The following is a 26,943-nucleotide window of genomic DNA, read 5'->3' on the forward strand; positions in this document are numbered from 1 at the left end:
ACGCCCATCGCGGTGACCTGGTTCTCTGCAAAAGTCATCAATAGTTAAACACCCGTGGTGCCTGGGTTCTGCCGATGTCCGCGAAAAAGAGGCCTGACCGTCACATGTTGCTATGCGAGCGCGTAATGGGGTCTTCGTTATATTTTAATGACTCTCGGCTCACTTGGAGACACAACATGACAGCATCAATTATTCAGCCCACCTCGAAAGCACGCTCACGTGAGGGGAGGGACCCGTATAGACACACACATTAAAAAATAAAACCCCAAAATTCCAGTTGTTAGGCAGATTGGAGGTGGCCCAGACACCAACCACACTGACCGCCCTTCCTGTTGCTACAACTTCCTTTATTTCAAGTTGGCGAAAAAGTAACCAGGTTACCAACGAGTTAGTCAATGAACAACCATCTGCTTCCCATGGCCGTTGACCTTTAACCTTAGAAGTAATGGGTGAGGAGTGGGAGACCACTCAGGTATCCTGACAATAGAGTGGAGGAAGTCGTGAGAACCGAGGACACTAAAGACCAAACCGGCAACTCTTCACTGCCCTTGTCTTTCTGTGCTGTCTTTCTTCTAAGTTTGCTCTCTCTCCACTCACATCCATAATAATTTGCTTTTTAAAAGGAAAATAAAAAGAGCCTCTGGAGATGATTCGTACTGAGAAAATTATTCTTTTTGTGTCAGTAATGTTGGCCACATTCCCAGGTTTTATCCAAAGATGAGTAGGAAAGAAAAGCAGCTGGCAGTGTTGCAGTGCATTGACTGATGGCCTTTTAGCAACGTTGGGCATTTTGAAACATTTCTGGGAAGCTGAAGCCCACAGATATTTTACAGTCATTCCTCAGTCTACCCACTTCTATTGACCGAAACGCACTGCTGTTTTATTTACGTGGCATTTATTAAAGTAAACTTTGTGCCAAAGTTGGAACTTTACACAAAAAATAGTGTTCGTTAGGTTTTTTTGTGTTTGTTTTTTTTGCTTGTTTTTGCATTTCCAGCTTCTTCCCAAATGAGGAAATTCCACTGAATTTTCTCATTTTGGCTTATTATGTGATAAATGCTTGGATGGAGTATTTCCTGTTACAGTCGATCTGCTCGTTGTTCTTTTCCTCCCTGCTCGTCACCACTCCCTTCATATTCCTAAGTTATGTCCTCTGCCCTCCATTCAACCTTTTTCTGTCTGCCGCTCCCTTCTCCCGCACACCCTCGCTTTTTCTGTCATTAACCATCCTTCTGAGGACGCGCTTCCTTTCCCCCGCAGTCATTTTCGTTTTTACTGCCTCACGTGCTGCTCTTTGTCTCACATACCCGGCATCTGGGAGTGGGAATGATGGGGCGGTTGTATTGCAAGGCCTGCCTTCCATCATGGACGCGCACTGGTGTTTACATAACCCCCATAACCACATCCCCTGTTTTGCCTCTTAGGTAAACATAACAGCTGTCTATCCTCGATCCAGCAGCAGATAGAGCAGCGATAGGCCCGCTTATCTGTTCAAACACTCACAGCGCTTTGTATTATCAGTGTGAGCTCCACTTGATTTAATCAGGCCATGCCCAAAATCAAATAAAACCCCCCGAGAAGGATTTTAGAAATGATATCACTCGTATTCCCATCGGTTATGGAATTTCTGGAATATCATTTTTTAGAGTTAGGGGAATTTTGTAAATGGGTCAAACAGAAAGCAGACTTTAATGATTTAAAAAAAATATATTAAAAAAATCAAATTTTTAAGGCTGTGGTAGAGTGCTGAGGTTTGATCTCAATTAAAGTAAAAGAAAACTCGTGTAGGGACCTTTTTTTTAGGCATGATGCCTTTTAATCTTTAATTCAGCCGCTTGTAGCAGTTGTCTTCCCATCTCTCCATTGTGTGCGGCAGCTGTGATGCGGCGTTCCTATCAGCTGGCACGGTCAACCGCAAACAGAGAGTGAGTGACACTTAACAGTCACTCAGTTAAAAGACGCTCACCCTGCTTATCTGGGTGCGTGGGATGTGACCGTGTTTGTGTGGGCTCCTGTGGTTTCCTGCGTCTGGGTGTGCGGTTACAGTGAGTAGCCGCCAGCAAGAGGAAGAAAGGCATACGGGAGGTGTGAGGAGACATCAACAGCGCGGTCTGGACGTGGAGATTTATGTAGAAAATGGAGGTTTTTGAGATGAAGGGATTCAGAGCGATGTGGGCTCGAGAGTGGAGGGAAGAGGATGCGGGGAAGGAAAGAGGAGGAAGTCACAATTGAGTGTTCCCATCCGATTCTCTCGAGCATCACAGGCGATTGCACACTTTTCTGCCCACAACAGGAAGTAACTTGACCACCGCGGTTACATTTGCCCTCTGACCCCTCCACCCTCGCTGCCCCACCCCGCTGCCTTACGGGAGGAAAGGAGCGGTTCAGGGAGAAGTGAATGTTGATGCTGTGGAAGCGTCAGGAAGTGAATTTCACTCGCATCCTGCCCACCTGGACAGACTTCCTGCCTCCGGCGGCTAATCATGTTCTGTCGTGTCAGGTCAACTCTCCCACAGCTTCCTATGACCACCAGTGCAGAGGTGTGTGGAAGTCGATAGATGTCGATAGGGTGTGTGTGTGTGTTTGAGGAAATCTCATCCTTCGATGGGCTTTCCCAGCCTCCCGGTGCTGAACCTTCGACCCTAAAACACATCGACAGCTGGGCTGGTGACACTGGATCCGTGTTTGGGTTGTCTCTGCTTTGTCCGGCCTGCCACTGTGTGTGTGTGTGTGTGTGTGAAGCCAAGCGAAACTGTGCACTGTGGGTGGGTGTTCAAACAAGAGTGTGTGTGTGTCTAACTGAGAAAGAGAAATAAGACAGCACAGCTAAGTTACAGCACATCTCCTCCTGATGGTAACCAACCCTTTTTTGCTTGTCCTCTGTTTGCCTTTGCTGTCCAGATTTTCCACGCTAACACAGATCCGGCCGAAGTGGTTCTCAACCGCGTCCCGCAGCCGGTCTTGGCCCGGTTCGTTCGGATCCGACCACAGACCTGGAAGAACGGCATCGCCCTTCGTTTCGAGCTCTACGGATGCCAGATTACAGGTGCGTTCGTGGGCGTGTGTGCGTGTCATGAAGCAGTCAAGTTGCCAGAATCATCCCGCTTTGCATTCATGGCTTGAACAGAACTTTTCGTGGGTTTAAATCAATAATCATGCACCAGCTCTATCCTCTCGGTTCAACCAACACAAAGCACTGTTTTAAAATCTAACTTGTTCTAAAAAAAAGAAAAGAAAGAAAAACCCATCAGCTTTAACGACATTTAACTTCCTAAACCTTAAAGGGCCGGATCAAACACACACACGCATTCAGACATAAATGTGTATTTATACTCTCTCCCACAATCCCTCTTGCTGTGGTTTAAACATGGCAACCCTCGGGCTAATTAAAGAAAGCTTCTGCTTCTATTCTTTCTTCCAGAGGCACCACCAGTGTCATTTTCCTCTTTCAGTGCTCTCCCACTTCTTTTTCCCCTCTGCTCGCTTTTCTGTCTCTGACTCCCTCAACGCTGCCACCCCCCACCACCACCACATCCCATTTTTCCTCTCATGGTTTTGGAGACTTTTTTTTTTTTGATGTTCCGTCTTTGCTCCGTGAGCTCCTCTAGATTGAGAAACGAGTACCGATCAATCATTCATGGCTCCCCGTTCACTCTTACATCAGAAACTGTGATTCGCCTCAGCCTCAACAGCTGCTATTGGAATAACTATTAGCTCTTACAGTACAGGTGCTTCAGCACACAGGCGCTTTCTAAATATAGCGCGTGACCTCAAAAAAAAGCAGGCACACCTCTTGGAATATACACAGACCCTTCCCACACGTACGCACAGTCACACGTTTTCCGTCTCCTGCGCTTTTTATTCATTATTTACATCTCCTGCATTTGCGGTGACATAACAGCATGAAACTTTGATCTGTGTTCTCTTAAACCGTCAGCACTACTAACATCTCCCCACATCTCTTCCCCTCCGTCTCTCTCGACGCCCTCCGCGCTCATCCAGCGCCGCTCGTCTCTCACTCCGCCTACCTCCGTCCTTCCCCCTCTCCCACTGTTTGTCTCTGCAGGCGACTCATCTCTGCGTTTCTCTCTCCTTTTCCCAGCCTCCCCAAGCCGTCATCTCCCGCTCCAAGTCTCCTTCTCTGCTTTTATTTTCACCCCCGTCACCACTCTTTCTTTCCACTCTCTACTTCTCTGTCTCCCCGCTCCTTGTATCATACCTTATTTTTATCCCCTTAATCCTCATTTCTCTCTCACACATACTCCCTCAGCAAGTTTTATATTATTTTATTTTCACTTCTACTCACCCATCCGTATCGGAATGAGTTTCATTTCCGAGCACTTTGACGTGTACATAAAGAGGAGTCGGCGAATGTCTCTCAGTCGGCGAATGTACATAAAATGTGTGCCGCATAATGAGCAGACGAGCTATTGTACAGAATATAAAGAAACAATGCTCCGAACAGCATTATATGGCGCTCGGGGTATTTTTTTGTTAGATGTGAGATGTGAGAAGCGTGCATGCAAAGCAGACAAGTGTGCCCATTCAGCAGCAGACTTAACATATGCTTTTATCTCACTAATGGCAGCCTAATTGCATATTGAACATGAAGCGGTAGCGCTTTGTTACACATCTTTTTTTTCTCTTCCCTCCATTCTCTTGTCTCTCACCTCATCTTTTCCTGTTTGTTCCAGTCTAAACTCTTAATGCTCAGTGGCCAGCAGTGTGATCCTGCGGCAAAGCCTAACAGCTCCCCGGTGGGAAAATGTGTACCAGCACAGCGTTAGGTGGTCTCTTCTTCCAAGGAAACTAAAGAAGTCTCTAACCCTCTCTGCCTTTCCCCTCCAGATGCTCCGTGTTCAGACCTGCAGGGGCTGATGTCCGGCCTGCTCCCCGATGCCCAGATCTCAACCTCATCCAGCAGGGACGTGGTGTGGAATCCCGGGAGCACCCGTCTCGTGGCCAGCCGCTCCGGCTGGTTCCCTGCTCCTGCGCAGCCACTGGCTGGAGAGGAGTGGCTGCAGGTAGACTTTGCATTTATTGTGCATTACTTTAAAGCAATGATGTTAGCATACACCTTTACCTTCTAGTTAAGTTAAAACGCAGTCACAGAGCACAGCTGCCATAAAAACATAACTATTGTTCTTATGCATGAGTCCCCCCCCCCCCCCAAAAAAAAAAAAAAGGCTGCCCAGAGTTTTTCCTTTCCATTGTTGCCAAGTGCTTTCTCATAGTGTGATTGTTGGGTTTTCTTTCTATAACTGTCTTTATCGCACAATATAAAACACATTGAGGTGTCTGTTGTTGTGATTTGGTACTATATGAATAAAACTGAATTGAATTGAATTAAATTATAAATCTAAACTCCACAGGTGGACCTGGGTTTAGCCAAGACAGTGCGCGGAGTCATCACCCAGGGAGCGAGGGGAGGAGACGCAGGAAGTGGAGCGGCCACAGATAACCGGGCATTTGTCAGGAAGTACAAAGTGGCACACAGCCTGAATGGGAAAGATTGGAATTTCATCATGGACAGCAAGACTAGCTTACCAAAGGTGGGTCAGGGGAGGCGGGCAGATGAAGAGCGATGCTCTTGTGTGTTTTTTTTACCAGTTCAGTAACCACTGCAGTGTTGGTTTTTTTGTGCAGATCTTTGAGGGGAACACACACTATGACACCCCAGAGCTCCGGCATTTCGAGGAGACAGTGGCCCAGTATATCCGACTCTATCCAGAGCGGTGGTCTCCGGCAGGCATTGGGATGAGAGTGGAGATTCTGGGCTGTGACCTTCCAGGTAGGACGCTCGGCCGTGATCTGTTTGACACAGGATCATTTTATATACATATATGATAATTTGCTGCCTACAGTATTCCAGGCTGAATTATTTGCCCTGCGCTGTAATGAACTCTAACCAGAAGTGAATGGACCTTGAGGAAGGTGGCTCACTAGAAAAGCGAGCCTCACATTAGATATGCATGAGAGTCATTAGAGGATGCCAGAGGTGAAAAGAGACACCCCGTGTGAGCTGAGAAAGGGAAACTGATAGCACCCTTGAAAAGTAATTATTTCTGATTTATTTCTGATATTATTACACCGGGCTTTGTGTTAGGTTGTCTTTAAGTATCCACAAGCACCGTGAGCGGCAGGCAGTGGACAGAGCTTGGTTTAAATGAATGCATCCCCAGAGAGAGAGAGTATTTATCAGTTCACTCTCCAGCGTGGTCTGTTATCCAGATGTGAAAGTGCTGTCGGATCATACGCGCTATCATCAGCACTCACGCACATATGGACCTTCACTGTTTACCACTCCCTCTGTGCCTCAAAAGGACGACTGGGCAGTATAGCTCAACATTTACAACAGCGCTTAAACATGAGTACATATGCATGTTTTGACACACGTTTACCCCACGCGCCACAGGAAACGAGCAAAGTGTTCATGCATGTTCTCTAGACACGTACTTTATTTCACAAGCATGTCAAGCTACGCTTTCATTAGGACGATTTATGTGCTTTTGTGCGCTCCCACAAGACCTGATGAAGAGCACAGTTGAAGAGCGATTGTCATTATCACCTCTACTGCACGTCCAGCTAACAAAGTAACCACAGAGTCTACAATATAAATGTAAATGTGCACAGGTCTGTTTGCATGTGCCTCGTTGTGCAAAGATGCAGCACCCATATTTTCAATCCATCATTATGTACAGTTTTAAAAAAAAATGAACAGAGGGAAGTTCCATGCAGTTTATGATTGCTGCTTAAAGCTTGCTGCTCTAAACACCTGGTCCCTGGTCATTTTATCCTCCCCTGGAGCTCCTCCAGAGCACAGGAAACAATGTGTTTTACATTAGCTGCTGCCTGATGATTGACATGTGGAAAGCAGAGCACAGAAACCAATGAACACTAAACACCAACTTAAAAAATGGGAACAAAATGAAAAAGTATTTTAGGCTTTACCGCTTGACAGAGTTGACTTTCTGAAGATGGAGTGGAGAGTTCGGGGGAAACGTGACACACAGTACTATTGTTAAGAGTCACACATTGTTCACAGACCACCAGAACTCAGCAGGGATGACGGACTACCGCTGACATCCCGTAAATCATTCGCTTCTCCGTCCCCTCTGATTTTTCAGTCGTTCTCTCCAGTCTTCAGCGATGTTCTCGGTTTACTTTTCACCTTATTGTGATTTAAAGTAAGAGGATGAAATTTATCCCCAAATCAACCCCAGCGCACTAAAGCACAATAAGAGCTCTCTCTCCTTATTCCTCCACATGGTTGCAGTTGTTTCGTTCCCACCCCGAGGCCCAGTGCGTGGGTCTAAAAATGTTTTTGTTCTTTTTTTTCTTTCTTCGTTTCCATGCCTCCTCTCTTTTCGTCTCCTCCCCTCTGCTACTCATCACTCGCACCTCTTTTCCACGCTCGCTGCTGTTGGTCCTGACTCCTTCAGTTTCCTGCTCCCCCCCCCCCCCCACTGTTGCCACACAACTGACTTGCACACAGATCCTCTACGGTGACTTTTTTTTTTTTTTAGTGTACGTACTCCCAGAATGAAAAATTTATGAGCTCAGGGATGAAATTTTAGAGGGGAAAAAAATCCAGGTAGGCTCATTTCAGTCTTGGGAGCACTGAAAAGTAGAGCTCGCACATGCTCACGCACACACACCTCAAGCTGTCTGTCCTCCCTCCATAATTCGAGTAAACACAGTAGAGCTAGCTTTCAAATGATGATCGCTCTGAACCATTTTTCTCAGTTCGGTCCTATATCATTCCGCCTTTGGAGTAAGCGCATTATCCCAGTGTTTTCACAGCATCCCAGCCTCTGGAATTTTGGCTTCTTTGTTGTTTGTGCTCTTGCATTATTCATGTCATAAGGGAACCCGCCTCCCGTTTGGGGGAGAAAAAAGCAATAACCCTTAACTTAAATGATTAAGTTTTTAAGGTGAAGGCTTGATTTAGCATTAGAGTCCCGCAAGTAGCGATTAGGGCAACTCTCCAGGAAATTAATGCAATCTTTGAAGTGATGGTGCGTCTGTGTGTGTGAGGATGATCCCTGATCTGAGCACTTAACCCCACCCGGCAAAATATCAAATAATGGCTACTTGTCTACCCCATTGTGTTCTTTTGGGGTGTATGTATATCTGCGTGCATGCATCCATCACTCTGTGTGTGTTTGAGTGTATGTGTGTGTGTGCGCGCGTGTGTGTGCACTCAGTACTGCCAGGGAAAGATTTACAGAAAAGCTTTCTACATAATTGAAGATTTTTTTCCTCTTCTCTGACATATTGCTGAGTCAGACTCTTTGGAAGTGAGCAATGTCTTTTTTTACAGGGTGGGTTGGCCCTCACGACCGTGTGTGTGTGTGTGTTTGGCGACTGCGTGTGCACTGAAAAGCAAGCCCGCAGAAGAATTTGTCTGTGAGCATGTGCATTCGCATATGTGAGCGTGCATCTCGATTATCTATGTCAGCACTGCCCCACCCCCTTCCAGCCGCCTAGGGCCCCCGGTTCTAAGTGTTGGTATCTCATCCCGTGCATGATGATGACTTGCATCATCACCTGCAGCAGCAGACACATTATGTAAGACAACACTCTGCTGCAGAGGGACTGTTCCTGCATTTCAAGGCTCCCTCTCTGCTGTGCAACAAACCCAGCTCTCGCGACACCGTCCTCGCACGCATCAAGGACAGGACTCGGGGCATGGTAGGCAGGTCACATACGTTAACACACATTACCTCCCCCTCGCCTCGCACAAACATACACACCCTGCAAACAGCGCGCAAGTCAGTGCCATTCCCATCGCCCCCCAAAACACTCCTGTCACACCCTGGAAAGGTCAGCACATTTACACTGTGACAAGGCCTGACCTTTGAAAGCATAGAGTACTCAGGAGCTGGGCAGAATCTTAATGGACTCGACTGCGCGCTCTCTGCTTGTGTGTGTTTAGCTGCGGCGCGCGCTCAGGTAATGTGTAGATGGTTTATTTTAACGCCCGCTCCTGAGACTTAACTAGAGGACCCAAAAGGTCAGAATGGAATAAAAAGGCAAACACACACACACAAAAAGCAAAAGACGGCGAGAAGAGCGAACACAAGAGGAGGAATAAAGAGGAGACGCTGAACAAGACGTGGTGGCCCATTTGAAAGTCGGATGGGTGGAAGAGAGGTAGAAGGGTAGAGTTGCTTTCCATGCTTTTGCTTCCCAGTGGACCGGCAGCGATAAGAGTCTCATTAGGTAGTTAATAGCTGGCATAAAGGACGTGACATTAACGCTGGGTTAATGTCAGAAGCAGTCGCCAGCTGTGGCCAGCCTTTTCATCTCTGCCATTTCTCCAGCTGTGGCGCCGTTGCGCTCGTTTCCGCGGGAAGTTCTTTTAAGCAGATCAATTGCGTATCACAGTGTGTTTGTTGCCCTCATTGCTTTTTTCGCAGCCTTTAAATGATAATGGTAGCCTCACAGAAGGAGGAACCTTAACAGCAGGAGGCCTCTAGTACTGCCACTAACAGGCGTTAGACATGCTTAATCCATGTCACGCTTTTTCCTTCTTAGATACTCCTGTGTGTCTGTTCAACCTCCCGTCTCACACACGATCATCAAGCATCCAAGTCTTGGAGTTGTTTAGATGGACTAAATAAGAAAAAGGCAGAGGAAAATGAAATATAATGGGTTTGAGAGTGCACTTAGCCTTTTTTTTTAGGAGTCACCGTCGTCAAATGTCTGAATCTATTTGAAGAAAAGAGACAAACAGAAAGAAAAACAAGTTGGCTGACTAAATGTAAATGTGGGAAAACACCTGCATTTTTATTTTTTTATTATACATCTGGATCTTTGGCTGACCCAAACTCCTGCGTAAATTCCCACAGCTCACCAGGGTCAGCCCATCTGCTCTTAATAACTACGCTTTTATTTTTTCTTCCTACCACTTCACATTCTAGCTGCAGCCTGCTCAACATGTGTGTGTGTGTTTGTGCATTTGACATCTTTTAATGAGCAAACTGCTGGATTATTTATGCCTCTGTGTGTTGTTTGTCTTTCTTTTTGATATATGCGAGATTTAGTTGACGTTAATGGAGGACCGAAAATCATACATTTCACTTTGTGTTTGTTCTCCCTCCTTCCAAGCGCGCTTGAGTTATGGAGTGAAGAAGGCCCTCGAATGCACACAGACAAACACGCACAACAGTTCACACAGACAGCAGAGTGGGTGATGGAGTGTGTGTGTTTGTGTGTGTGCGCTTTTAGACCCTTCTTGACAGCGAGAGAGTGGTCCCAGAGTGCGATCATCCCGTCCGAGGTCGAGGGGAGTTTGTTAGACAGAGCCATCCATCAGCCTTAGCGCCAGCCTGTTTTGTGTGTGTGTATTAACATGTGGACATGTGTGCCTGTTCATTTGTGCGTCTGCATATCCGAGCCAGTATGTATGGTAGACAGATTCTGACGCCTGAGCTCCCAGACACAACATGACAAGGGCTCTCTTGGGTTTTCTGTGCCTTCCTCTGACAGGAGACATGAATTAGTACAGTGAGGCGGTTTCAGTACCACGTACGATTTGTAGGCACGTTCTTTGTGCTGAGTTATGATAAAATAACGATAAGGTCATTAACTCAAGCAGCAGCGTTACTGCATTGTCCTGCATAAAGGTGCATGCTAACGGAGACATTAGCTGTTTTAGCGTAACAAAAATCAACATTCATAAAACAAGAAGTCAAATTTTCCTGCTTCATCTGAGCGACTCTTTTTTGTTTGCTTGGATCAAACAAACTTGTTATTTTGTGTTTCTAATGAGCCAAGTTCACTGTTTCTGTTCTTTGTGCTAATAACTGTCGCTAGCTTACTTTGCTTTCGCCCATTTTTGAAGCCTTTGAGCAATTTTTTCATCACCCTAGCTACGAAACACACTAAATTAAAAAGAAAAAAACCTTACTTACTTTCTTAGTTACTGCGACGACCCAAACTACGTCTTCTTATCCCGCATTCTTGTTGTCTGCTCTTCTGTGCTGTTTTCTAGACTTTTTATAGCAGCTTATATCAAGAACTCGCTCGGCTGCACCGGTAAAAAGCATAATGAACATCCACAAACTAAATAAACATAATATAGGCACAAGTAATGTCAACAAACATGCGCACATTGATTGCAGATTGAACTTTGAATTGTGACATTTGAATAAAGTATTTGTATAAACCACATAGGTGCCGGCACTCTCAGTGGCATGTCAAAGTTTTATCAAGATTTTTCCGTTCGTCTAGGAGGAAATAGGAATCATACATACATATGCTACTATCATTATATATGATGATGTAAGGGGTGGTTCTGATAGCTACCCCATAAAAGATGCTCTTCTTTATTGTGTATTTTACTCTTAAATAAGACCATGAGTTGCAAAATGAGCATCATGTTCTAATGAAGAAGATATAAAAGTAGTGAATGAGGGCAAAAACTCCTCTCTGCTGTATTAAATCAAGTGAAAAGAGGGGTCATTTTCCCATAGCCGTCTATATAATCTCACTCCTTCTGACCCCCTGCTGATTGTCAAGAAGACTCCATGACCTGAATGGCTTTCACTTTTTACACCCGGAGACTACCTTTATCTTTTGCATAGTCTATGATCTATGGAGGCACAATGGAGAGTTATTATTAAAGACTTCATTTCCATCTTGTTGTTTTTTTTGCCTTTGTGAGTTTATCATTTCCTCTTTCCCGTTTGTATTTCCTGGCCCTCCCTAATGTGCAGCTCCCAAAGGACATATCGCCACATAAATAATGTCTTTAACAAACAGCAGTTCATTTTGCTGCCCTCTTTACAGTAATACATTGTCTGAAGTTGGCTTTAAGGGGCCACCTTTGACCCAAGTTTCATTATGTTTGTTCCTGCAGAAACCTCAACCCCAGCAGGCACCACCACACCCACGCTGCCAGCTGACGTCGAAACCACCACGGTCCCTGTCACGACTACAGGTGAGACAGGTGTTTAATATGAAAGAGCCAAAGAAATGCTGGATTAATAGCGTCATTAGGAAGCTGTAATAAGAAAGATGAAAGGCCTGAGAAAGCGCTGCATGACATTATGTAGATCAGCTGCAAATGCTCCTGTATCTGAAATGACTTTGATTTCTCACGCCTATCTGCCCTTTGGCTCTCGCTCTTACGCTGCCTTTTTCTCCCTGGCTGCTCTCCACCTCTACAGCGGCCACCTCTCCCCCATCAGACGCCGTGTGTGAGTTCGACCACGGCCTGTGTGGGTGGACACACGACCCCAACGCCCCGCTGCTCTGGTCCCTGCACAGCAACGGTGAGTCTCCTTAACAGAAATGTGAATATTTGGTCCGACTCCCTCAGTGTTTTTCCTCTGCACAGCATGCATTTAATAGATCTGAAGTTATGTCCGGATGGATTTACAGAACAGTGCAGTTAGCAGCTCAGGTTCACTACGGGAACCCCATTTTCTTTTCTTTTTTCCTTTTTTTTTTATTGTGGGGTATCAGCTTTTATGTATGCAGCTGCAAGCAGACTTCTACTTGGGTGCAGAAATTGCACAAGCATGCCGTTTATTCCATCAACTTCCTCGGGTCTAGACAAGACTGCATTTTCTATAATTAAATGGAGTCATTCTCCTTCTGAATCTTCATTGAGTCCCCCCTTTTTCAATTTGATTAAAATAATTCCTTAAATTGAAACCAGTCTAATTTGTCAGCGACGCCGTGCGCCAGCCACGCCGCTCTTTCCGAGTGAATGAGAATGAAAATGAACTGAGGGAATCAGAGGGAGAACAGCCTCCATGGAAAGCGCACACAGCCTCGCATGTGACATGCAGAGGCTCACCTCTGCGTGTCAGAATGAAGTGTCGGCAGGAAGGGGTTAAGACCGAGCGGCTCCAATTAAGTTCAGAGCAGGAGATTCCAAAGACGAGTGGTTATCCCCAGTCGTCCTTTACTGCCCCGCAATTACCTCAGGCACGTCCCACATGATGCTGTGTAGACTTCCATTTACTTAGGCATTCCTTGAAGAAATAATTATTCATTTTCCTCTTACGCATACCCACAGATCAAAAGTCCAGCATTTGGCAGGTTGTTAAAAGGTACAGAAGAGGTTTCCTGCTGGGTTTCTTTTTTTTGCACTATTTATAATTTTTCAGGGTAAGGGATCGTTATCCCAAGATTGTTTTAAAATTCATTGGTCTCGAGCAAGTCTCCATGAAAGATTTAGCATTTCTGCAGCTGGAGAAAATTAAACAAGAGGTCCAGTCTCCCTCCCCCTACACACACACACACACACACACACACCCAACCTGCTTCAGTGATGTCACCTCGGTCATGTTCAGGAGGACAGCAGATCTCGTGGCAAAAAGGAGGAAATGTTCTTGAAGCGTGACCTCTTCAGGTCATAAAAAATCTATGACGGGGGGGGGGCTTCAAAGCGGCTTCTTTCATTAGACAGGCCGTGGTGGCTTTCATGCCTGAAGTATCATTTCCAGCCATTTTGACACGCCGCCCGAGCCTTTGATTTTCCCACGGGGGTCAAAGGTCACGATATCCCAGCCAGCCTGCAGGATCTTTATTTCGCCCCTATCAAATCACTGTTGTAATCCTCTACAGAATTCCCTCACCTCTCCCAGAAACCACAAACTCATCACCTCTTGACCTCACACCTGACACCAGTCATAGTAACAGTAATAACACACAATCCTAGAAATAGCCACCATCTACTCTAATACTAAATCAGACTTCCTAGTTTATCATGCTACTACCAGTGTGATAAACTGGGCTTTGTAGACTGAATCATTGTTTTCCTCATGCCAGCAGCAGACCTCTGTGAAATAGATTAATAATGCTCTCTTTTTGCTGTGTCCGGCGTGGCAGCCTCGATTATGAGGCGTCTGCTGAACAAGAGGCACAACAATGGACGGGGGGGGGGGGGGGGGGGGCAACAGACTCCACTTCAATGCGAGGCGATGAGAATGGAGGAAGCTTTGGTGCGCACATTGAAATAAGTCATAAAACGCCCAGTTGTATGCATATATATGTGTATATATATATATATATATATTTCCTACAGAGGGCCAAGGGACACACTGTCACACGCTGTCTTAGGTGTCACACACAGGCGACTGCGACACATGGCGGGCAGAGGGGAGCTGTCAACTAGGAAGAAGATTTATCCCCCCCAGATACTTCCAGTGTGATCTGCTGGACACACGGAGCAAAAAAAGGCTCACTCACTTAGTCACTCAGCGAACCTGAGTGCGGTGGCAGTGGATGCTACTGCACGCCGATTGAAACTTCTTACTCTTGTGGTAGTTTTTCTCTCGCCTATAAAACAGAAAGGCGCTTAATTGCTGGAACACATATACACACAGGCACCAACACACACAGACACACACACAGTTGTTCTTGATAAAGCAGGTGATTTAATCTGCAGATTGTTGATATTGGACTCTTTCCCACCGGGCCCACTTAAGAAATTCCTCAGCAGACACCTCACCGAGCCGCTCTCTCACACGTACGCGGGCATGCACAATGCAATCTGTGCTTCTCGTTCACACAGGCAGTCACTCATACATGCGGTCTCTCACAATGGAATTCGTGTCGCTTTCCAATTTGCAAACTAAACATCCTCTGGTGTAAACAAGTGGAGGGGGATGCATTTCTGTTGGACTTTTCCGTTGGTTAAGTCATTTACCTGAAAGGGAATGAAGAAAAAAACGCCTCAAGGGTCTTGGCTGGAGTTCTGCTAGCACTCGGTGTATGAACGACGCTCTCAGTGGACCTATTCTTCTCTGTGTTTATATTTGTCACATCCCTATTGTTTGGTATTACTATTGTGCTGTGGTGATCCCATTCCTGTTAGCAACTGGTGATTAGTGTCTCGGGTTTTTTTTTTTTTTGAACAGTCATGTTGGAAATGTCTAACCGTGTGAAAAGCCATTATGTACATGTGTGCATGTCTATATATGTGTCTAAGTCATGATTAACGACGATAATTCTCTCACTGTACGCACACACGATTCCCTTGTGTATGCGCTCCGTGTTTGCCGCACAGACTAACTGCAGCAGCATCCATTTACAGTGAATATCAAAAGTCTACACAACCATTCATTTTCTCATTTTTTTATTGCCTCGAGGCCTGAATGAAAATCCATTAAATCAGACTTCTGTTTATTTATTTTTTTCATTTTCATTTGACTGCAGTAACCAGCGAACTCAAGGTTAAAACAAAACCCTGCTCACTTTCGGTAATGTGGAGAGAATGCAGAAAGGGCTCAGTTTCACATTTTTGCTGTGAAATTGCTGTGAACAGGAATGTGCATGTGGCAACTTTTATATCCCATTTTGGTCCGAGTTAGAAAAATTCATGCTCTATCTTTTCTCATATCTCTTTCCCTTCCAGAGCTCAACAGCTATCTGTACATAGACGCAAGCCTAAAGACTGAGCAGCAGCGAGCTCGGCTCTTGAGCCCCGTGTTGACCGCCGACACTGGGCCCCTGTGTCTAGTCTTCTCTTACCAGATATCGGGGGAGGCCCAGGGCCACCTTAGGGTCCTGGTACAGGACGCCCACTTTGAAGAGACGGTCCTGTGGACACTAACAGACGATCAGGGCCCCGTCTGGAAGGAGGGTCGGACCATACTACCTCGATCTCCTAAAAGCGTCCAGGTAGTGGTTAAACTCTGTGTGCTCATAAAATAAATACTTAAAAAGAAGGCAAATGGGAGATGAAAGAATCAAGCTTCTTACCAGTATTATTGAGTTATATACGAATCAGGCTTTGTAATCTTGAGTTAGACATTTTAATTACATGCTACCCAGGAAGGGAAAACATTTCTGTTGTAGTTTTATTAGAGTAGGCTGTTAATATTTTCAATCTTAAACACCCCCAAAGCTACATTATATGCGCTCACCACCACCTACATGTCAAAATCTGTTAACTTGAACTTATTTTAAACTTTCAGGCAGGCTCTTAGCCATTTCATTCAGCCATGTTAAGACTTCAGCTTCAGCTGTTTACCCAAGATTTTTAGCTTAAGTGTTCAAACATTTATCCACAACTTTTATCTGCTACTCTAGTTACAGTTCCCCATCATACTTAATCATCATGTTTAGCTAACAGTAACTTTGCTAGCTATTTCAGCTCTATTGCAGGTGTTTTAGCTAACAAGTTTTAGCTAAGGTTTTCACAAACCGTTTCAACAGATTAGCCATAACTTAGACAACAATTTCTACTGTACTTAATATTTTTAGCTAGCATACAATTTAAAAATTTTTTTCGACCGTTAGCGATCGCACCCATTTCTTTTGGTGGTAGGTTTTTTTGTACTGCTTAGCTGCTAATTGTTGTTTTACTGTTAAGAGTTTTTCCTAAATCTAAATAAAGTTTACTTACTTGGGTACTGACTTAGCTTACCAGGTTTAGCATGTGACCCATGTGCTCTAAAGCTATTCCAGAGTTTTAAGTCTGTCTTGAGGACGGTTCAGTTCCCAGTATACCCGGCCTGTTGGCCACATCATGCATTGCTATTATTTTTTATCACACAGCTGCTTCCATTCATGCTCGCCATGGTAGCCGCTGCAGTATTGTTCTCAGCTACAGGTGTACACGCCAGTAGCACAACACTCCAAGTATAAAAGGGCCATGACTGTGTGTCTTCCCCTTGCTTCTTGTAGTTCAGCTGCCCATGTGACGCTTCTTCTAAAGCTAAAGTACGCACTTGTACTTGTAGCAGAGCATATGACAGTATCAGTTTTAAGCTCTGTGTCACTTTAGGCCACATTTGAAATAAAGTACGCTGTAGTGTCCCTCTGGCTGTGGGACTGTTTGGAAGTTGGCTGTGCATTTGTCAGAGACATCACAAGCAGTTAATGTTCTCATAAAAAAGTAAGTGGGAGATGGTTGCAGAGCAGGGAGGATGATTGCAAGTGTTGAGTGCAACTTTGAAATCGCAGGCACCGTATTAAGTTTTTATCTTATTTCTCCTCCTCCTGCTGCTGTCCCCATTTTCAATGTGCCTCCACCCCCCATCCTGTCATCCGTCTTCCTCTTCCTCTCACTTCTTTTTCCTTCAACTTTTCCCTCCTCCTCTTCCTCTTCATCCTTCCTTTTTTTCGGCTGTGGTAGGTTGTGATGGAGGGTTACTTTGTGCACGGCACCAGAGGGCACATCTGGATAGACAACATCCACATCAGCTCGAGCACCCCACTGACGGAGTGTACACGTAAGTCGCACATATGCTTTGTTTCTTTATTTTTGCTTCTTCTTGCCAAAAATCTTTACAGATAAACACACACACACTCATGACACATTATCTCACCCTCCTATCAGTCTACTGCTCCCTACTACCACCTCGACTTTCAGTCGTAAGGTCCTTGAGCAGTGACACACATGAAGTGAGAAACACCAGCACCACCACACACCAATCCTTCACTCGCCCTCCCATCCCAGTTTCAGAGACAGCCTCTCCTCCAAAGAGCCCACCGAACACAGAGATGAAAGCAGGAAGAAGAGGGAGGGACAGCGTTTACTCCTCCACGAAAAAAGAAAGAAAGAAAAGAAACGAAGAATAGGAAAACTAGGCCATAAACGCCCCGTGGGCCCCGGCGATGCTAATCTATGTTTCATTAGATTTCTCTTCTCTTTCTCCCTCTATCTCTCCTGCGCTCCCTCCTCTGTCGTATTTGTAAACAGAGATTTTCCCGAGCCATCAAAGGGAATTACTAGACAGGCTGTTTCCCAAGCAAGTTTCTGGGTGCCTCGCACGAGCCGAGCTCCAGTGTAGCCTCCCTAATCTAGCCTGAGCAGGGGCTTCGGAGAGGGTGTTAAACAGATCAGAGACCAAGCCGGCGGTTCGGAGCCAAAAACCTGCCGTCATCACTTCTGACTGACGTCCAGTGTGCTTTGGAGCCGGACCACAGTGGGAACATGGCGGCGGGGGTGGGGTGGCAGAGTGTAACAGAGGGAAAGTGTGTGTGTCTATGTGTATGGCCAGTGTTTTTCTGTGTGTTTGTGTTGAGTCATTTTTATATGTCTGTGTGTGTCATGCGAGTCCTGAGAGAGTCTAAGCAGCACAGCAGCTTGGAAGGCAAAGATGATAGCCCAGCCCCCCTCCTGCTTCCCTGCTGCTGTGTTTCCTCCTTCCTCCCTTCCCTCTCCTCCTTTGCCACTCCCAGAGCATGCTGGGATGTTGCTTATCACCAAACACAGTTGAGTTTTTCACAGTACGTCGGCGTTCCCGCCAAAAGGCGCCAGTTCCCAAGTCGGACCCCCTGCTCCTTTACTCCCATTCTCTCTTTCTCAACCCCCACCCCCAGTCACTCACACACACACACACACACACACACACACACACACACACACACACACACACACACACACACACACACCATGTACCACACACTGAGACACACACACACACACATCATTTCTCTGTGTTTGCATTCCAGGCAATCAAAGTGAAGGTTCTGCTCTGTGCATTCACAGCCCGCTCCAGTTTTACTGGACGCTGCAGATAAACAACTTGAAATGTGTGAACTTTGCAAATGCAGACACACACATACGCCCATAGCCTATACACTATACACTCCCGTCTCAAATTCCTGGCAACCACAATATACTCTGTTTGAAACAGCGTTCTAGCAGAGAATCACTGTAAATGCCATAATTCATGTGCGTTATCTGAGGAATTAACTTAAAATTTCCTCAGGAGGAGTTTGATAGTCTTGTGACATTTGCGTGACATTTGGCTGACTTTTTCTCTTATATTTAAAGTTATCTAACAGCTGTCTCGCTCTCTCCCCCCTCTCTCTCTGCTCCTGTCTCCCGCCCGCCTCTCTATCCTCACAGAACCCTTCGCGGCTTTTCCTCCCGAAAATCCAGGTGAGTCTGACTTTGGTGTGAAGTCACTTCTCCTGTGGTCTTGCTTCCTGCCCGTCGGTATGCACTAGCCTGGGTTTCTTTTTTTGCTTGGTCTGAACCACTAAAAGAAAAACCAATTAGTCTAAATCACTCTTTTACACTGACAGCACAGAAGCCGAGTCTGCCACAGCTTTGTGATTCCAGACTTTTTAAAGCTGATTCGCCACGTCACCGGCAGCATGTAGACGTCTCAAAATGAGTACTAATGGCAAATATTCACCAAACACCAAATTAATTTTGATCAAATTTTAGTGAAGTTACAGGATAGATCGCTTCAGTAGCTCATTGTTTTACCTTGTCAGTTTTAGCAGAAACAAAGGATTGGTCTCAAAAGGAAAGACTGTACGTGCGAAGGAAGCCGAATCCAGCACGGCATAAGGAGTCATATTTGAAAAGGGCTACATATTCTCTGTTCTAGGCTTCCTGACACAGCCTGAAGGGTTTTAAATAACTGTCTGCCTCATGAAAAATATTTAGAGCATCCTAGGAGACCCTATGAGATTGATGTTAGTGTTTTGGCATCTCATAATGTCTTCCAATAAGATAAGAGCTAGGAGGCTTCAGTGCGAATGTGATGTGTGTGCATTTCTTCGGCTTTTCTACTCCTCTGACTTCACACACGCGCACACATATAGCACACGGTGTCTAACCCTTGACAAACACACACATTAATATCATCACACACACAACAGCGTCCCCAGTGGAAAGCAATCAGATAGAGTGACTGAGCAGCATCGAGCATGGGTATCTCTGTCTCCTCTCCCTAAGTCAGCTCTGCCTAATGAGTGTGTGCAGTGTGAAGTAGCAGGAGCACGCACCATTTCCCCCTGTAATTATGTGACACGGTCCAAAAATCAGGATGTATTCAGCCCCGCTTCATTTTCCCTTTAGTTCAGTGTGACATCCTACATACAGCTTCTCCACATCAGCTTTGGAAAGAGCATGTGGGCTTCTTCTTCTTTTTTTTTTTTAGTTTTTCCACTCTGTCTACAAGGGTTTGTTTTAGTAGACTTGGATAGAGGAGTAGAGGCCTCTTGGAAGCCGGTTAGCTGGTTCTTACCAAAAATTTGAGAATTGGGTGGGGGAGGGGGAACTCAATCCAGGAGCAGCAGAAGAGTAGAGGATCTGTGGAGATGGTCTCCGAGGAGACAGCTCTTTGGCTTGAGAAGGAGAGGACTGGCCAGGATGCTGATGCATGACAGACAAAAAACACACAAAAAAGGAAAATGAAAAACCAAGAACAGAGAACAGGATAAATTATGTACTCAAAACAAAATCTGACAACTCGAGCCAGCTAAATAACAAATCCCGGTCCAATATGAGCTCAGAGAGTGAGAGAGAGAGTGCGAGCTCTGGAACGCTGGATACCCGTGTGATGTTCCCGCTGATCCTTGCATGGTTCTGAGATGATATCAAGGAGCTGTTTGTGACTTCCTGTGCCAGTGTGAAACAGGAAGAGGAAGCTCCTTAAGTCAATGTGTGTGCGTGCTTTTATGACTAATTATTTTGGCTTTCGTTTCACACCAAGAAATCTCACTGGAGCTTTGTTTAAAAAAAATAAATAAAGAAATAAAAGAAATAAATCGCTTGCATTGCACTTGATTGGATCCAACTATTGGAGCGATTTCAAACCAAATCTCTTGACGATCTTGGTGTGAAAACTTGTCCTCCAATTGCAACCCAAGCTACGTGACAGAGATGGATGCATTTCTTTCTTTCTTTTCTGGCCTTGGAGATGTCTTTCTTTCTTTCTTTTTGCAACTGGCATGCTTGTGCATGCTCACACGAGGTGCACGAACAGGGATAGAATCAGACGAATTCAGTGTTAAAAAGTGAAAAACAAGTGCCACTCCTCTCTTTTCCCGCTGGCCAATTATTCTGTATCTCTCCACCAGGGGGAGGCGTTCCTGTGCCTCCCTTGCCCATCCACTGGTATTACATTATGGCTGCCGGGGGTGCCCTCCTTCTCCTGGCAGCGGCCATCTTGGTCAGAGCACTCTGTTGCTGTCGACAACACCTGGCCACCAAGAAGAGCCAACTGTCTGTGGCCTATCACAGCTCTTCGCAGTGCTTCCAGTACTCTAACTGGTCCTCCAGTATGGCCACCCCCGGGGTGGAGCCGGTCCTGACGGTGAGGTTGGACAGCCGGGACCGACACCGTACCCTCTGCTAAAAGCGAAGCGCTTATAAGCTGCACTGTATTCGTCAGAGGACGACGCCGACCGGCGATGGCAGTGAGAGTCGTGGCGCAGCAAGATCGACGAACCCTCACTTGCTTTAGTTTACAGCCCCCAGCGGTGATGATGACGACAAAGACATTGTCCTAAATTGCTGAGTGATATTTTTTTTTTTTTTTGGCAAAGGAAACACTGTGGCCTCTCTCTCTCACACATGCACGCTCTCTAATGGATGTAGCTTCGGTTGCTGTTTTTCCTTCCCTGTTCCATTAAGGAGTTTTGCTGTTGACATTTCACACTATGCTGCTCCTGATGAGAGAACTGAAGACTGAGTAAGTTATTTGTCTGAACAGCTTGATTCGGACCATTGAGTACCGTCTGGCTCCTCATAACCCCAACGGTCCTTCTGGAATGACCCCAACGTGGACACACACGCAGGCATGCGAGGGGGAAGAGGACGGGGAGGGGATTTTGAGCTGGTTCCGCTGCAAGGAGCCAGCCAGAGCTGCCAAACCACGAGGCTAAAACAAGACCCCAGAGACACGAGGAACCCTGCAGTGCTGAGAGAGGGAGAGACGGGGGGAGGGAGGGGGGGGGGGAGAAAACTGTGCTAGCTGTGGAAATGATCTGGCAAGGCCCAGAAAATGAAGCTCTTGGTATCTCTGTAATAACACAACCACAGGATAGTTGCAATATGAGTTGTGCCAATAGCGAGGGTGTTTGTAAAAGAACAGAAATGGGATGTGTGGAGGGGGGGGGGGGGGGGGGTCCATTGTCCTTTTCAACAAAGCATGTGCACATTTACAAAAAAAAACCTCACAAAAATACAAAACAAAGGAATGCAAATCCATCATACTTAAAAAGTCCTGCATCGCAAACGGAGTTAACCAGCTCCGTTTGATTGAACGTCTCATCTTTCTCTCGATAAAGGCATCAGTCAGTGATGGATGCGGCCGTCTTCAGTGTTTCAGTGTTTCATCTTGAATCTCTTGTGTAATAAAGCACGTTGTACCACTCCCATTCATGCTTCATACCACCCACTCCAGTTGTTCTCCGTGTCTTTGAGCCGCCCAGATGAAAGCCGTGCCTGAGCCGAGCCTTGTCGTGTTTTCCAGTGTGAATATGTGCTTGTTGTTTTTAGGGTTGTAAATAGACACATCTGTCTGCCATCGCCGCTTCGATCCTTGATTTACGCTCCTACAAATCCCACAATGCCGCCGGACCAGCTGGAAGCCATAAGCGAAGTGTTTTTGCCTTATGTGTTCATCCTTGAGAGGAATCCGAGATATTACAAAAACCAGAGCAGAGAGTTTCAGCCATTCAGGGTTGGGGTTTTTTTTTCCCTTTTTAGTGCCATTATTGGCCGGTGACATAAAATAAGACACAGCTAATGCACTTCTCGCTAATATTTAACACATATGGGCTCTAAAAACCCATTTTTATCGTGTAATTGTCACCGAGATAGACACACTAGCGGCAATTTCTCTCTCATCAGTTGGTACAGAGGTGATGAGATCTGACACGAGCTCAATTTAACACCCTGGATTGAATGAAATTGAGGTCTTCACTCTGTAGCTTAACGGGGCGTGCTTTCCCTGGTTTGTCACTGCTGCAAAAATCCATCACCTACAAGCCCGCAGCTCAGCAGAAATGCACCTCAATTTGTTGTCACAATTTAGAAGCTGCACTTTTTTCTGGCACACTTTGCCCATGTGCTTTTAAATCAACTTGGGGGGAGGAGGGACCGGACACCCTACTCGAGCCATCTCAACACCATTATGCTTCCAAGCCTCTAATAGTCGTAATTAGTTAATGGACAGATAGCATTTATTAGGTCTGCGGTAAGCACTTTTCCCTCCCATCAACCGCACCTCGATCGCCCAATCCCCTGCCAACTACCAGTTGCCCTGGAAACAGTATTAATAATGCCGGTGGCCATCAGAGACCAGCAGATCTAGACGTGTGCCTTGCCAAGCAGCTACTCCCACTCCTGACTGCTCGCCAAGAGCAAGCGAGCCCAAACACACACTCACATGTGCGGACACAAATGTGCACAAAGTTAAAAGAAAACCCACCTAAAGTAGAAGTACTCTCAGGCTATTGGGCTCGAATAAAGTGCTGGGAGGGAGGGCTTGCCACAATTCAGACACTCACATCCACGTCAATTTTCAGTTCACACCACCTGGCAGACCTGTTACTTTCACACAAAGCACTGTCACGAGCAACTGCTGACATTTTGTCTCCATTATTTTTCTCTTCTTTGATGATCTAATGCACCGGTCGAACAGTAATGATGATTTCAGCAGCGATAATGACGGGAATTGTTAATGATTTGATGACATGTTTGCATTGTTATTCACACTGAATGAGCAGTCTTACACCATCGATATACCATGTGATGACTGTGTGTTTGACAGGAATGTATCTTAATGATCTTTATTATTAATAAAGTCGTATTTTTCTATTTATAAGTGTGTGTATGAGTATAAATGTGTAATATCAAAATTAGCAGCAAATATAAAGCAGTTAACGGTATGCAAAGGGTTGCTGTTATTTCTGGTGATTGTGTAAAAAGACACTGAACTCGAGTTAGGCACTTGGCGAGCATTTAAAGGAAACCTTGCAGAGGCAAATGCAGAGGCATGTTTTTGTTTATTTGTTGTAATTACAGCTAGAATTATGCGTAAATCGGATTGGTGTTTAAAGTCGGTGTGTCCTGTGCTTCTGTCTGATAGTTAAGGGACCAGGTGGCGATGGACGAATTTACGGTGGCCCGCTAGGTGGAGGTAAGACACGGAGCTCACACCAGTACCTTTTTGTCATTTCTATAAAGTACTTTTATAAATTATAAAGAACATTTCTGTAAGTTATCTCCCTTGTGGCAGATGGCTATACCTGGTTCTGATGGAGGTTTCTTCCTGTTAAAAGGGAGTTTTTCCTTCCCACTGTTGCCAATTGCTTGCTCATAGGGGGTCGTCCAATTCTAGAGGTTTTCTCTGAATTTTTGTAGGGTCCATACCTTACAATATAACGTGCCTTGAGGCAACTGTTGTTTTGATATTAAATGGCACTACATAAATGAAAATTGAATTGAATTACCTCTGTTCGGACTTTAGTTTCTGTTTGTAAACGAGTCTTCTACTCACAACAATTCATGACTTTAGTGATGTTTGATACAATCTTTTCTCTTTAGTAAGTCAAAAACATCGCAAAAGATCAGGTAGGGTCAGGAAGTCAAGTTTACCTGCACTCCTGACAGATCACTTGATCTCATTAACAGCAGTTTACCTGTAATTGTAAAATCTCGTATTTACGTTGATTTTTCCAAGCCACTTTGCAACCCACCTCCCCATGTCATGTATATCATCATTAACTGTAGCAATAACAGGTTTATACAACCACTCCTTGCCTGTCATCATACTAACCTCCCGTTTTTGTCACAGGTTTACAGTTCCCAGAGAGGAACACGCCATCACCGTCATCCGAGCCTCCAGTCACGCGTGTCTCAGAAAAGGACAACTCGTGGCTGTACACCCTTGACCCCATACTGGTCACAATCATCGTCATGAGCTCTCTGGGCGTCCTGCTCGGAGCGGTGTGCGCCGGCCTCCTGCTGTACTGCACCTGCTCCTACAGCGGCCTGTCGTCCCGCTCCTCCACCACCCTGGAGAACTACAACTTCGAACTCTACGACGGCCTCAAGCACAAGGTCAAACTCAACCAACAGCGCTGCTGCACCGAGGCGTGAGAAAGAAAAGGCGATTCGAAAAGGAAAAGGAAGATGGAAAGAAAGAGAGGGATGACAGTCACCCTGTGAAAACCTCCCGCTATCTTCTTCATTTTGCTTCAGTTCACTTTATTCCTCAGCAGCGCAGATCCCAGGATGCACAGGCAACAAGAAAGCCACTTTCGAGCTCAAACGAGAACTTGTTTTCCTGTTTCGGAAAGCATTGCACAGTCCAGTATTGGTAGTTCTATGGCAAAATGAACCACTGAGTAAAAAACTGATGGACTGTTCCGTTCTGGGCCTAAAAAGTAAATATCTACACATATCAAGTACAGATTCTTGGTCCACCAACAGAGAAATGTTTATAGATGCATCATAGATTTGTATGAGGTCTAGTTTTGAAAGTGGATACTGTAAACTACACAAACAGCGAGGCAGACACATCGTGTTGGAAAGGTGGTAGGTTAGGAACGTGCTTAGAAAGCGTCTTTTTTTCTTTTGTTTTTTGGATCACGTGTGAACACAGTGGCCTAGAAGTTAGCTCCTTGGTGTGGACCGTTGGCTCCTTTGTTCTCTACGTATCAGCCTCAGTTATCCTCTTAGTTCCTGACAGTCTGTGGTCTATTTAGTCACCGACGCCCCTCGAGTTTGTCTCACTGCTCAATCACTTTCTGTTTTAATGTTTTAGTTCTGGCCTGTTACCCAGTCTGGCAGATATGTTTTGTTTTTTGTTTTTTTAATGAAGCAAAGGAAGTGTGTGTGTGTGTGTGTGTGTGTGTGTGTGTGTGTGTGTGTGTGTGTGTGTGGGGGGGGGGGGGGGGGAGGGGGGAGGGGGGCTTTTTAACACATTATTTTACTGGCAGAGATGTTCTTGTTAGATTTAGTTGTCGGAGACTGTTGTTGCCGGTTCCTGTCAAAGAGAAGGTCACGTTTACATTGCGGTTAATGGTAAAAGGTCAAGGAGCTTTGGTTGGTGCAACCTATGGATTGCTGGTAAGAGTGTGAAGCACTGTAGAAAGAGAAGGAAAGAGAGGCTATAAGAGACTATGACTGACAGCGCACTAAAAAAAAAATCCCCTGCCTCTCCCTCGTAGGGGCGATGTTCTCTCTTTCACGAGTACAAGACAAAAAAAAAGCAAATGGAATCAAAAACAAATGCAGTCAGACACAGCTCTTCTCAATCGACTGACTGACTGTGTGCCCGGACACACAACAACGCCTTAAAAGCAAACTGTTGGTGGAAATGTTGAAAAAAGGAACGTTGAGGAGACATCGAGACCAGAGAGGAGGATCTCTCTCGCTCTCTTTTACACGTGGACCTCAAAAGCCATGATTTAAAGGACCTATCCCCTCTTTTTTCCCGCCACCCACCTCCCCCACCGACACACACCAACACCGGAACCCCCGTCCCACCTCAACTTACTGGCTAGTCGTGGCCTATTTTGTGATTAATTTTTTTGTGCGTGTGTTAATTTTTACTGTTGCAGCATTTTTTTTTTAAACAGTTTAAAAAGGTCTTGTCGCACATGCTTGGATTGGACTTGTAAGCCATGAGAAGAAGGGAGTGAAGGCCTTTAAAATTCCCCGTCCACGGACACAAACATCCACGCACTTCCCTTGTATATACGGATGTATATACAGAACACAAATACACGTCTTTCCTCTCTGAAAAACTCGAGAAACTTTGGACATGCGCGCACACCGAGAGTATGGCAGAATCTAGAAATTAAAGGGAACGATGGCTTCTCACACTTTCGCACTCAGCATCACATCCCATCCACCCTTACTCGCTGTCTCTTTCTCTCTCTCCTCTGAGGCCCACATCTCTGGACCCCCACTGACTCTTTTCAAAGTGCCTTGGAGCCTCGGGGATCCAGCTTGCCTTTGGAGCCAGTATCGGATACAGTAAGTTGAGACTGCCAGCGACAGTCACAGCGCCCCCTTCAGCCCGGGGGGACCAAATGAAACACACAGAAAGACAGGACCCCCCCCCCCGACAAACACACACACAAACACATACACCCCTAACCCTTCGCACTGCTAGGACTGCTGTTGTTGTTGTTTTAAAGGGGTCTTTGTACAGAAATGCTCTTTTTATGATTGTTATTATAATTATTGTTATGATTATTTAATAAAGGATTTAT

At 45.6% G+C, this 26,943-nt stretch overlaps 1 protein-coding gene across 3 annotated transcripts in view; it reads left to right on the forward strand.

The window, feature by feature from the left end:
• nrp2a (neuropilin 2a) overlaps nucleotides 1-26,217 on the forward strand; it is a 60,009-nt gene extending 33,792 nt beyond the window's left edge. The window contains exons 8-18 of one of the 3 annotated variants that reach the window (XM_026157736.2): nucleotides 2,902-3,046; nucleotides 4,849-5,024; nucleotides 5,373-5,552; nucleotides 5,647-5,791; nucleotides 11,867-11,947; nucleotides 12,177-12,281; nucleotides 15,377-15,642; nucleotides 17,102-17,198; nucleotides 18,824-18,856; nucleotides 23,808-23,858; nucleotides 24,516-26,217. In XM_026157736.2, coding sequence (XP_026013521.1) covers nucleotides 2,902-3,046; nucleotides 4,849-5,024; nucleotides 5,373-5,552; nucleotides 5,647-5,791; nucleotides 11,867-11,947; nucleotides 12,177-12,281; nucleotides 15,377-15,642; nucleotides 17,102-17,198; nucleotides 18,824-18,856; nucleotides 23,808-23,858; nucleotides 24,516-24,820 — 1,584 coding nt within the window. In that variant the 3' untranslated portion in view covers nucleotides 24,821-26,217. Of the gene's footprint in view, nucleotides 1-2,901; nucleotides 3,047-4,848; nucleotides 5,025-5,372; nucleotides 5,553-5,646; nucleotides 5,792-11,866; nucleotides 11,948-12,176; nucleotides 12,282-15,376; nucleotides 15,643-17,101; nucleotides 17,199-18,823; nucleotides 18,857-20,790; nucleotides 21,272-23,807; nucleotides 23,859-24,515 lie in introns of those variants that run through there. The other 2 variants (XM_080297999.1, XM_026157737.2) reach the window with 2 other exon arrangements.
• The last annotated feature ends 726 nt before the right edge of the window (nucleotides 26,218-26,943 follow it).

This window comes from Astatotilapia calliptera, chromosome 23 (assembly GCF_964374335.1).
Source record: "Astatotilapia calliptera chromosome 23, fAstCal68.1, whole genome shotgun sequence".
NCBI lineage: Eukaryota > Metazoa > Chordata > Actinopteri > Cichliformes > Cichlidae > Astatotilapia > Astatotilapia calliptera.